The following is a 13,731-nucleotide window of genomic DNA, read 5'->3' on the forward strand; positions in this document are numbered from 1 at the left end:
AACAATTTTTTAAAATAATATATAATGGATTTTCTTTTACTGTTTCCTCTAATTTGTCATTTAAATTGATTCTCTACTGATTCAAGATATACCAATTTTTATATTCTAAATCTATTCACGACTCGAAAGCTCGTCTAAAATTCAAGAAAGTTTGAACAAAACTATTAAGTCCAAAATATGAGGTTGAGAAAAAATAAACTTATTTAAAATATGAGCCGAGCTCAAACTTAAACTTATTACTCTAATGTAAAAATTAAAATAATATTAAAAGAAAATTATATAAAATTTCAATAAATAAAAATTATATAAGATTATTAAACATTAAATTAAAATAATATAAATATTTTAGAAAAAAATTTAAAAAATAATATAAGCAAGTCTAAAATGGGCTTAAGTTAATTTGTTGCAAATATGGACAAACTTGGACAAATTTTTAAACTCATTTTGGGTCAAGCAAGGCTTAGGCAAACAAAAAGCATATTAATATCATGCTTAAAATCAATCTAGCTCATGAATACCTCCACCTCCAGACACCTGACACAGGTTGAATAACTGATCCAGGTGGTTCATTCATTTTTGTACTGCTGTTTGCCTTCGGAAGCTTGCAATCTGCATGGAGGAGCATATATAGCCCAAATCATAGCTTAAATTATAAGAAGAGATATTACTTGGGCAAAGGGCAACATTTATAAGCAAATGAAGTAATAAGCTACAACAAAGTAGGAAGTAGCATGGACCCATCTTTATTACCAAAATCTATGGAGCTGTTATCTCATCTCACCTGATCAGTAATGGGTCACTCTATGAATCGCTACTTCCAACATTTACAAATTAATTCTAGCAACACTTACCAATAAGTACATATACCAGCTATTAAATCGAACATGATTTGTAATTGAATTACGGCACAAGATATGGTTCGCTCAAGGTGCCGTGAGCATGAAAGTGTCCTCATCTAATAGTTTTTTCGAGATCAATCAAGTCTTTGTCCAAATCTGTCGTTTCTCCTGCAAAGTTGAGAACCTTATCGTACAAGACCTGCCAAGTTAATGCAAAGAGAGAATTTGTCATAAAAACCAAACTTAGTTTTCATGCATGCTTTCTAAATCTTAATACTGATAACCACCCATGAGATACCAAGGTCTTGCAGAGTCATCTCAGGAAAGCTCGATTTCAGTGAAAAATCTAAACATCTCTAATAAGACTGAGCTTTCATGTGTCAATATCCTTACCAAGAGTAACAAATATCAATGTATTAGAGAGAACATTTCAATGACTTGAGTGTGAGTGACAGACATGGCTTTGTTCAATTTTTTTCTAAGATTTTTATATGTTTGAAGGATCTTACCCCATACCTATGTCTATGCATGACTCTAACGTGGGTACTTTTAGAAAAATAAAGAGCTGGAGTAACATAGTTTTCAATTACCTTCTCTTGGATCTCGGTGACAACATTTTTCATCCTACTATATTGATCTCGGCCTGCAGGATTCTGGGCCATGGACTTAACTCTGGCAAGTGCCTTCTGCAACCTTTCTTCAGTTTGCTTCCTGCCTTTTTTCAAGAAATCATAGTCATCCTCCTTTGGGGGCACAGATACGCTAGGACCCTTGGTGAGTGTTTCAGGTTTGAATCCACGTAAACCACTTCCTTTCCGTCTCCAACGTAAGATCACCTTCTCCACAATTCCTACTGACCAGACGATCTTCCGATAGTTTTTCCTTACCTGGTGGCCTCTTACATGAGCCTTTCATAAAGTTAAACGAAACTAAAAGTTAGGGTTCAACAATTCAACAATTATGATTGTCAAGGAAAATTAGGACTCAATATAAAGCATGAATTATAAGAGCCAATAAACTAAGCAGCAATGGCAATGGACCTGAATCTTGACAATGCGTTGGCGGATTATCAGAAACTCTTTTCTGCCCTTCCAACCACGAAACTTATTTTGTATGCGAATGGCAGCAGCATGCACGCGCTCATCATGTTGTCCGGGCTTGTTTGACTTGACTGCTAAAAGTGAAAGTGCACGCTCATCTGACATTCCATATTTATCATTACCATACTCTTTTAACTGCCTGTTTTGGAAAGACTGTACCCTGAAGACTTGATGGATGCGAGCAGCAGCTTGCATGGCATTACGAACAGCAGCTAATGAGTCCTTTAGTGATGGGCCATCAGAAGCATCCCCATAGTTGAGTGGAGCTGTGTTTAGCTCCAAAATTTTCTGTATGACATCTGGTCTAGAATCTGTGGTACTGGCACTGCCTTGCTTATCCAAATTGAGGGATAGAAGATGGGAACTCAAATCACATTCAGCAAGATAACCAGAAATTCCTTTATGTCCGTTGGCTGAGGCCAGGTCAGCAGGCGTTCTGCCTAAAGGGTATTCTGGTGTTGGATCTGTTAATGCTCCGGGAGCTGCACCCAATGAAATAAGGGAAGCAACTGTGCGTTCTCTGATGTTAAAGACAGTTTATGTCAGCAGAAGCCAGACAGACCACAACAAGCACATCATTATTTTAGGACCCTTATTTTAGGAGGCCTGGAGCTCTACAGCCTAGAATTCGCTTGTTTCGAAAATAGGGTAGTAGGGGAAATTAATCAAAAAGATGAAAAATAAAATAGACAGAACATAATTTAACTTGATTTTCAAGATGCTTACCTGCCAGAAGATGCCGCCCAATGAAGTGCAGTCCAACCATTCACATCCCGGAAGTTAACACTAACACCAGCAACTATCGTTGGTTCTAAGGCCCAATCATATCCAAGAGCAGAAGCAAAATGTATAACACCTTGGCCACCCTTGTCCAATATACTAGGGCCTTTTCCACCTTCCACTATCTTCTGCAAGAGCCATACACGCAACTTCTCTTTCAATAGCTTTTCAAGCAGCTGCTCCTTTAGTTTTTCTAGGAAAAAGTCTTCCTCCAAGTTATGTGCCAACATTTGGTCCCATTCCTCAGTGTCCTCCTCCAGCAATGAATTAATTTTACTGCTCAGCTGGGATATATCAGCGATGCTATTGGTGTTAGAAGCGGGAGAACTGGAGCCGAGGCACAATAATCTACCAAATCGCATATCAAGAATTTCAATGGCATTACTACTAGGATTATCAACAGTATCTATATCTTGGATATGACTAACTCGGTATTCAAACTCTCGGACTTCACTACAAGCTAATCTGTTGGAGCATGTGACATAGAAGGGAACCCTGCCAGCCTCATGTCTTGGAGCGTGGCAATGAAGAACACCATCTGCTATGACCTCTGCTGGAACTTCTACTTCCCCAAAAATGCATGACCACTTGCAATTTTCGGCATGGCCTTGACTTTTCAAGAACCTTCCTGTAATGAGGACCTGTGTGAAATAAAGAAAATAGAGGGAAAGAAAAAATGTTAACACATGAGAAAACTAGTTGTTAACATTCCACTACAGTCAGGAACTAATTATTCAGTATTTCAGTGTCATCAGTGAAATGTTGATATTTCAATGCTTGCTTGCCTTTCATGGAAAAAAATACAGCCTACCTTGATTTCAGAGCCTACATATGCCCAATTCGGTGAAAAATCAATAATACTGAAAAGCTGATCATGCGAGAGAGAAGGACCCAACATAAAGGTATCTAACTGCTCTTGAGAGGGAATAGAGGAAACATCAATCCCATTTTGACCTTCCACCTCATCCCAATAGGCCCCAGAACTGGAATGCGTATGCGATTCATCTACATCTCCAAGTTCTTTACTCATCCAGCGGTTGAAACTATCAAGCTTCTTCAGACCTTCTTCTGCTAAAGAACCATCAAACAGATGTGGTCTCATAGCAGAAGAATAAACAGATTTCCCCTCCAGTGTCAAATAGTTCTCTGAATCTGGTTTAGGAACATATTCATGGTCCCCTTTTGAGGGGTCTGTCAGCTGGTTATTTAGTAGATAATGATCATGTTGCTTTTCTGGATGCAGATTGTGATTAACTTCTTCATCAAATCTTGAAGTAAGATCATATCTCAGGTCTGGATGCAACTTCTGGTCCAATGACCACTTCACTAAATGAGAAGAATCACCCTCATAACCCTGTTTAGGGGCCAAATTAGGACTTAATTGGAAGAAGAAAAGGTAGAACATACACTATGCATTAAACTGCAGCAATGCAACTACGGCATATCATATAAGGTCATAACTTTTAAAGGACCTAAATTTTCAATTACAGCTGGCATGAGTAATGGCCATTATTAATGCCTTTTCTTTAAATAGTGCAATTCAACTTTTAGCATTTATTAAGCTAGAATTTTCAAAGCCGTTATCAAAGATAGTTATGGCAGAGAAAAACTCATGGTTTCAAAAACTACAATTTGCACCTTGAATTTACACATGCTACATGAGGTAAATCACTCCATTACCTGCCACTTTTCTTGAGCATGTGATTGATCCTCAAACGCCTGCTTTTTAAGAAAGCTGTTGTCAAATAGCAGCCCCACAGTATCATTTTGTTTCAAGGTAAATGGTGGCTGATATTGTGCAGATTCAACCCCACGATCACAGTCTTCCAACACATCCTCCCATGATGTGAAATCAAGGTTCTTCTGGGGCTCATACGTTATTCCAGCATCATTATACTCTCTATCCTTGTTAGTTTGAGTAAGTTGAAAAGCAGTTAGAGATGGCTTCCCATGATAATTATCTGTTAGCAGTGAAGGCCAGTAAGCAAAAACGGAGAGGTAAATCAACAGGAAAGAAGGGAATAACACAAAATCAAAGAATTAACATACTTGAATGTGATACATGAACATATGGATCATAGAATCTGGTATCAGTCCTCCCTGCAACAGGCTGATGTGAATCAAGAAAAGAATGGAACCGTGAACTTGCTTGATGATTATACACTGCATCAAATATCATCTTCATTGGTAAGAATAAGACAAACTAATGCATTCATTACTCACAAAACCAACATATTCTCAAACTACATTAAACTAGCTACCTAATCATTTATTAAAAACTGAGCCATATTTAGCTAAAAATAAACATACCTGATTCAGCATCTTCATATTCTGACGCCTGCACATGCACACTGTTCATGCTTGCTGTATCCATAGTTTGTGAAGGAATCTGACAATAATTGGGATGAAAATTGGAAGACATAGAACTTTCCACCTCAGAATTGGGTACAATTCCTACAGCTTCTTGGTAATATGGAATAGTTCCTTCAGTCTCTTTGAGACGGTTAAAATTTGTCCTATTTCCCTGACAAAATTTCAGAAAGTAAAAAAGAAAAACTAGAAAACGGCTGGAACTATTAAGAAACTTACAGAAAACACTTGAGACTCAGACAAATATTAAATTCAATTATGTTCAGAGTTAAGAAATGTATATGAAAATCTACAAAATTACATTTTGTGATGCCAAAGACCTTTAATGTTTTAGAAGAGATTAAGGAGCAATGTTTTACTATGTCTAGTGGTTCAGAAGGCAATGCTCACAACAGGAAAAAGGGTGGGAAAATATAGGAATTAGCAGCCTTTTATCCCCTCTAATTTCCTGTTTGCTCCCTTAATGCTGTCTAAGAAACTTCTTTTTCCTGATTCAGAATAAGATTGGGGCAAGTCGAATAGAATGCCTAGTCCTGGTACAACAGGGGCAAGTTCACCACCTAATGTGAGTTCGTCCAAGTTAATGGCACCAACAGACAGTAGAAAATATGAAGGAAGAAAATGAGCAATCATTCAAGGTAAAGATAGCCACACAGCTTAGATGGAAATATCTCAAGTAAATAAACGGGAGTGAGAAGACATAGTGGACAAAGCAACAAACAATACAAAGTTTATACTGCTCAAGTATATATACATATACATATATATAATATTGACCATATAATGCAACATCTGACCATCAACACAGTACAAAATACAATACTTATCCTTGATTTAAGCCAAGAAAACTATGTTCTTGGCCTGCTGAAATTTTTGCATGCACAATAAAGAAACCAAGTAAAAATGAACATAACTGAATGTATTAACTTGTTTTAGAGCATTCAGACCGTACCACTTCAAAATGTACAAATGAAGAGATAAGAAAGACGTCTATAAACAAAAAGCTGCTCCATCAATTTATATCAACTTCTTAAAACTCCTTTTTGGCCAGGTAATAATATTCAGAATTCTGTACCCATACCATCATCTAAAGCTAGAAATATATGGGTTTCAATTTCTAACTTTTACCAGTCAAAGAATCTTCTAACAAACGAAGCTATAAAACTATTATAAACTTCAAATAGTTCTTTCAAAGATGGAAAAGCAGGTGCAGAAAGAAAAAGAAAAAGGTGATAGAAAAAGGTCTGACCTTTACATCTCGATAGTGGACAAGAACAATGTGCGAGAGATCCCTACACATAGCAGTGAATTATGTCAGCAACCAAAGAGAGATTCCTTAAATTAGTACTGCAGCAGAGAAACTAATTACAGTTTCAAGCAAAAAGCACATGCATTTCAAACAACAAAATATGACCCACATTAGCAGAATTGATTGCAAAAATTAGAAATCTCTGCCAACATGCTAAATAGTCTATTATCGTAATGCAAAACATACTATAAAAAGACAAGGAATCTTAGCTTTGGTATTTCATTATGTTAACCTTATTGAAGGTATAAATATGAGTTGATTGTTGACCAAGTTTTTTCCTAATTTTAGAGAAGAAAAGTCGAACTGATCAACAGAATTTCAGACTTAACAGCCATCTTTTCAATGTAGAAACAAAATATCAGAATTAATAATGCATGTAACATAGAAGCATCCTATCATGGAAAAGAAGAGGATAAAACCGAGTTCAGTACAGGCATAAGCAAAAGAAAATTTTCAATACAGTCTAAACTGTCTTGGTGTACCGGTTTAACTGACATGAAAGAAAATTCTAGGTTCAAATTTTAGTAATAGAAAAATTAATGGACGAGTGTGTAATTTTCAGGAACAAGAAAAAATATGATTGCCTTTAACTCTCAGTGTCTCCATCACATAAGTTTAGACTATCAACTCCAAAGTAGAGGAAGAATTTTTTTGTAAATCACATCTAACTATAATTTCATTGAGTGAAATAACCAAGTATAACTAAAGCTAAATTTAATTGTTGAAATAGAAAATGTAATGCACACACAATAATGTCAAAACAATGACCGCCACATGGCCCATAAACATATAAAGACTCACTCTTCAAGCATCCAATAACTGCGTCTTTGAAAATTTTCATTTTCTTCTCCATGAGCATAGTAGCAATGCAGAACATCAATGCTTCCTGCCTGAAAAAAATCAACATCTTTCCAATGGTTTTCACTTGAAGCAAAGAAAACTTCATACAAAATGTGTTCTTTCTTACCACAAAAGAATTCAACATAGACGACAAGATGACACTGACTCTTACCTTGAGTCTCTCATGAGCTTCCTTCACTGTCTTCCCATCCTTTTTCTTCCTCCAGTTATGTCCATCCTTTCTAAAGTATCTCAGTACCTTTCGATCAAAAAGAAAAAGTGAACCACCTGAAAACAGAAACAGTTGGATAATTAAATTTGGGATGTTTGCATAGTTTAAATATCAAAATGACCTTCAATCCAATTTGGGATGTTAGCATATTTTAAATATCAAAACAGCCACTAACCGAATTCAGGATGTTAGCATATTTTAAGTATCAAACAACCATTAATTACTTATCAAACAACCATTAATTACTAGTAGCAAACTTGTTCTGCTCATTATTGTAGAGGATGAATCTAACCCAAAATAAGTAATCTAAAAAATGCACCAAGACAAGCACTGGACTGTGTGATTTTGTAATCAATAATCAGCAAGCTATCCATCAACCAAGGGGCTAAATTAATAACCCAGAATAATAGAGAAATAAGATATCAGCAGATTTTAGGAAAAAGTAAGCTATTTAAATTTAGATGTCAAGTTAATGATGTAATTTTACCCGCCCTGGAATCAGAGGACTGAACACACACACACACACACACAAAAAAAAAAAAAAAAAAAGAGAGAGAAGAATGGCATTATGAGAAAATAAGAAATAATATAGTAACATGGTTTGTTTGAGAACATTTTAACTATAGTATTTACATCATAAATGGTTTTCTATCTGAAGCAGAATCCAAATACAATTCCATTACCTAGGAAAAGGATTAAAAGAATTGAAAGACAGCACATTGACGTGGAATATTTGAGAAAAGAAAGCTGCAATCCCACAAGGGAAAGATATTGAGCAGATATTCAAAGAAGCAAATGATAATATTATCCTAAATGGCAGGAGAAATAGAACTTCAGAATCAAAAGAGCAATATTTTCATGATGTAAAGATAATTATCAACCTATCATCATCTAACAGCATGAACCATTACAATGCAATTCAAAGATCATACTTGGTGGCATATGTGCTGGTTCGGAAGAAATATGGAATTTCTTATAATTTCTAAGAATTTCACATATTTCAGCTGGTCTTAGCCACCTATGCTGCGCTTCCAGGAGTATTTGATCAATATCTGCACCAAACAAGATGAGAGAGTTCGCTCAAATCTATGCATATAACTTCATATCAAAAAGTAAAAAACCATCAAATTACTCAAACCCTCACATTAACTTCGTAATAAAAAAGATTCTTGATTAATACACAGCTCTGTGTACCAAAGAAGAAGAAAGTCAAAACAGCTTCATTTGCCTTTTAATTCTGACCCTAAGTCTCTCTCTTTTCAACAAAATTAATACCCCCTCTGCTTAACCATTTCTCTTCTTCCGCATAAAAGAACCCGAATGAGAAGCCATAGTCTCGAACAAATTAATTTAAAACCCACCACAGAAACTAAAGTATAAGCAAGAGCACTACATTTTAGTAAACCAAACCAATAAAAAAAAGGGTGTTAAAACATGCAAATTTCAACATTCACTAGAAACACAAATAAAAGATAATGTAAAAAACTAGGGGGACCCCCGGGGGGGGGGGGAGAAATGAAATAGAATATAGAAGAGCCAATTATATAGGTACCAAGTTGATTAGTAAGGACATAGCGCCTAGACTCTGCCATAATCTTGGCTTTCTTTCTTCTTTTTCTCTGTTCAACTCACTCTCTCTCTTAGCTCAAAATATAAAACCCTTGAGAAAAAGCTCCTTTCCAAGGACAGAAGTTATACTCATTTAAGGATCTGTTAAAAGCCCAAAACAAAACAAAAAAAAGAACGCGGTTTATCGAGAAAAGAGAAAGTGGGTGATCGAAGGTAACGCGCCCTTGCTATGTAAGTTTTAATCTCGTTTGTAAAGAAGAATTTTAAAATACAGAAAATTTATATATACATATTATCAAGAGAAAGAGGGAGGAAATCGCCGAGGAAATGGATGGAAGAGGGATTATCACTATCACCCAGGATTCAACGTCGTAGACTTTCTTCGCTCCACTTTTTGACCACCCTTCTCACTTATTGAAACAATCTGCCTCTACCATTATCTTTTATCATTTACCCCAACTTGACTAAACTTTTCTTTTGGTGACAAGGGTACATAAACTATCTTTTATCCATTTTACACTAATTTATAATTTACCCATTAAATATCATCATTGGACGTTTAAAATATAATTTTTAATTTTTTTCTTATACATTATTTTTCTCTTTATTTATTTTTGTTTTCTTTTCCATTTTCTTTCTTCTCCTTTTATAATATTTGTCAAATACTAACAATATTTATACCGAAAATAAAATACTATTCAAAATTCACTCGCTCAAAATTAAAACACTAGCCATTAATTATATTTTCAAATTTTACTCTCTGCTTGTTGAACCTAGCCAGATTAAAAAAATTCATTCATCAATCAAAATTAGTATTTTTAAAAATCGAATAGATCTATTGGACAAGAAGCTGACTCGAATATCAATCTGAAGATAAAAATTAGCTTGGTAACTTTTCGTTTTGGGGTTTTCATACTTGGGATTGAATATTAATTATATGCTGAAATTGGATTGAGCATGTCACTCGGCTAAATTGATAATTGGGGACTTTATTTGTTTTTCAACTATAAGTCAGATAAATAAAAATGTTTTTCTTCAAAGGCAGTGTCATGCAATGAGTTTTTTTCTAAAAGCCACTCCAGTTCTGCTAACTTAACTTAATAAATGATGGTTTAATTAGATGAACATTTTCCTAAAATTAACAAAGGCAACTGCGACACACAACAGGTCTTACACTGACACACAATAAGCTGACGCCAAGTCCCAGACAGGTCTTACACTAGCTTGTATATCTCGAGGCTAATGGATGTCCCAAACATGTCTTACACTAGCTCTCGTCTCAAAGCCAATGCATGTGCCAGACATGTCTTACACTAGCACACATATCACCCAATGTCATGGCATGAATATCCAAATCTATTCCTAAAGTTCAACCGGGAGTCTTTACTACGTTAATTTCTCAATGTGCATACTCATATTCACAATCTTAACAATTTATGCAATATCAATTCAATCACAAATCATAACAATATAGTTGCATTATTAACATACAACTTACCTCAGATTACAAAATGTAGGCGACTAGTCGGTTTTAATCTACTTGCATAGCCTTCCCCTGGTCTAGGTTCGAATTTTGTATTTCTTGATCTAAAATAATAAAAATTCATCCATTTAATTACTAGATAAATTTATACAATAAAAAATTCATATTTTTTACAAAATGACCATTTTGCCCCTAAACTTTCACAAAATGAACATTTTATCCCCAGGCTCGAAAATCAAATTTTATCGAATTTCTTCATGCCTTAATCCTAGACAAACCCTTTTTACTCTTATAACATCCCAAAATTTCCATTATTTCACCACATTACTATCTATTTTACAATCTTTACAAAATGATCCTATTAGGGTTTTCATGAGAAGTTCTTTCACAAAAGTTGTTTATTTCACAACCATAACTTATATTATTCCATAAAATTTCAGTTAACAACATATATGCTTTCATAGCAAAACCCTAGACTCTCAACCATTTTGCAAAATAGTCTCTTCATTAGTTAGCTCATGCTATAAGGGTTCCAAAAGTACCAAAATCATAAAAAATAACCATCTAAATCACTTACTTGAGAGAGGAATAAATGGCTGAAAGTTTCAAGCTCCCATGGCTATTTCTTGGAGGAAAAATCGGTGGAAGAAAGAAGAGTAAAAAGATGACAACATTTTTCTCTTTATTTTATTTCTAGACAATATTAAGTCATCAACTCACCTAACCATTTGACCAATTAATTTATCTTGTCCCTACGGTCGGCCAAGCTTCTTTTAAGGGTCTAATTTCACTTTAAAGACCTTAAATTATGTCTCTCTAGCTATTTAACACCTTTGGCTAGCAAATCACAACTTTTTCCCTTTATGCGATTTAGTCTTTTTTTTGCAATTAGGCTCACAATGCTAAAATTAATTCACCAAAATTTTCATACACTCATATAATCATACTATGACACCAAAATAAAAATAATAATAATTTCTTGACTTCAAAATTGTGGTCCTGAAATCACTGTTCTAACTAAGCCCAAAATCGGTTTGTTACAGAACTGTTGGATCAGCTAGGGTTTTGATTTGTAGATACTAAGATAAGCGCCATTTGGGGAAATTTTGGGAAAGAATGCTCCTCGACAAGTAAATAGATGCAACTCCGGCACAAAATTAGAGGGTTAGTTAGTTTCCTCCAAGGGGTCCAATCAGAATTAAAGTTAGACAACTAGCACTAGTTTATGCAGCTAGGCGTCACAAGGACCAAGACACATCCAATGTTAATGCGAGAACATTTCCTAAATCGTACTTCGCATCGATTAATTCTGACTTCACTTGTTTGTTCAGTGTTAGTAGAGTTTTTAATAAATTTGGAATCGGTCTAGAGGAATCCGATAGTAAAATTTCTGTAATTAGATCTTAAAGAGATATTTGTTGGGATTTAAGAGAAGCGTGTTTGGAATTGTATTGGAAACCAGAGTTACACAACGAAAGTGTGGCAACTCAGTTTAAAGAAAGGAGTATAGGATTTTGCGACTAAGAAAAATTTCGAGAACGAAATTTCTTTAAGGAGTGGAGAATTGTAACATCCCAAAAATAGGGGGTTAGTAGAACCTGGTTTGTGAATCGAAAGAGAGAGTGGTCATGCCCTAATTTTTGAGATTATCTGTGTGTTTTTATGAAATATATGAGGTATTGGTTTGTTGGATAACTGTTAGTGAAACATTCCTTGAAACCCAAGTTCAAATCCCTTCTCTCGCACCATTTTCATTATTTTGTAAATTTTGCATCAAATCCTAATATGTGCCACGCCTTATTTTAAAAATAAATACCGCAAAATTATTTCAAGAATGAGGAAATAGATTAGTGGTTAAAAGAAATATGAGAAAGTATGAAAATTAAATTAAGGTCCCAAGTTTGAATCTTTTCCCTTACAAAATAATTAAATTTTGCAAAATCTCATTTTTTTTTGTGTATGCCATCCATACCCTCTTAGACCTAGGTATATATATTATTTTTAGACAAAATTATCAACTTTTATCTCATGCTTCCCACCCTAGCTGTCCCTATCCTTCTCCTCTCCTTTTCTCTTTCAATTTTTTCTTTCTTTCTCCATTTTTGTACGGCTCATAGCTCTTAATTTATCATCTTTTTCTTTTCTTTTTGCAACAAGATCTTGGACCATCTCTCCTACCACCTTGCTATCATTTTTCCCTAATATATTTAGCCCTAAATCTAAAATCTTGAACCTATAAGATTGATTCCTCTCGTTGCCAAGAAGTGCCATTACCGCCATTAGCATCTAACTTGTGTAAGATATCATTTTCTCTCAATTTCTTGATAAATCTTGTTAAAGAAAAACCAAAATTTCCAAATATTGAATTTATGGTATTTTTAAAGATTTAATGGGTATTTTTCTAGCTGTGAAAAAATAAAATAAAATAAAATAAAGAACACACAAAGATTTTTACGTGGAAACCCTTTTGGGGAAAAACCACGGGCAGAGGAGAAGAAAATTCACTATGTTGAATTCAATTTTTTTATACAAGAGAAATAAACTATGTCTATTTATAGGCTTGTAAAGCCATATTCTAGTAAGACTGAAACACCTTATTCTAATCAATATCAAATAGATGGTATTTAATAAGGTTTAAAAAACCTTATTCTAAAAATAAAATAAAAGAAGTGTAATTCTATATGGATTCTTCTTTTATTTTATTTTACCACTGTATTTTATTTAAATAAGGATTCGGGTCACTTAATTCTAACACTATCTTTTTAATTGAACTCAAAAGTGGTTTTAAATCAGCCAATTTGGCCACCGTGGGTGGTAGTGCACGCACCTATAGGCAAAAAAAGGGGGTTGTAGTTTCTTTATTTTTTTCCATCTTTTTCCAACACGATATTGGGTTCTTGAACCCCTTCTAATCAGCCTTTAGACATGATTTAATTAGGGAAAATCAATGTTGATCAATCAACAATTCAGATTTAACTATTTGGGAAGCATAAGTGTGGTTAATAGTAAGCTAGTGAATTGTTTCGGTTTAGATATTGGGAAAAGTTGTCAACTGATCAAATAAGAAATTTTTAATCATAGATTAACTAGTTATTTTTTAGTAATTAAATGTGTTCAGGTGCTGACTTAAATGCCCCAAAATCAGTAGTAAAACTGAAAGACGTTTGCGCGTACCATTCTGCTCAAATAAGTGTAAGAAACCCAACTAG

The 13,731-nt window shown here is 34.5% G+C and overlaps 1 protein-coding gene across 2 annotated transcripts; it reads right to left on the reverse strand.

Moving 5' to 3' along the window:
• Positions 1-664: 664 nt before the first annotated feature.
• Positions 665-9,572, reverse strand: LOC108465717 (calmodulin-binding transcription activator 3). 2 transcript variants are annotated; one of them, XM_053022727.1, is made up of 13 exons: positions 9,329-9,572; positions 8,403-8,522; positions 7,411-7,526; positions 7,200-7,288; positions 6,339-6,381; positions 5,030-5,243; positions 4,769-4,882; positions 4,400-4,680; positions 3,531-4,073; positions 2,666-3,360; positions 1,880-2,459; positions 1,430-1,747; positions 665-1,038 (listed from the first exon to the last, which is right to left on the reverse strand). In XM_053022727.1, the coding sequence occupies exons 2-13, from the start codon at positions 8,410-8,412 to the stop codon at positions 952-954; spliced, it is 3,090 nt and encodes a 1,029-aa protein (XP_052878687.1). In that variant the 5' UTR covers positions 8,413-8,522; positions 9,329-9,572; the 3' UTR covers positions 665-951. The 2 variants fall into 2 exon arrangements, with proteins under 2 accessions (XP_052878687.1, XP_052878686.1); XM_053022726.1 differs by having other exon boundaries at positions 9,023-9,569.
• Positions 9,573-13,731: the final 4,159 nt, after the last annotated feature.

Source organism: Gossypium arboreum, chromosome 12 (genome assembly GCF_025698485.1).
Source record: "Gossypium arboreum isolate Shixiya-1 chromosome 12, ASM2569848v2, whole genome shotgun sequence".
In the NCBI taxonomy this organism is placed as follows: domain Eukaryota; kingdom Viridiplantae; phylum Streptophyta; class Magnoliopsida; order Malvales; family Malvaceae; genus Gossypium; species Gossypium arboreum.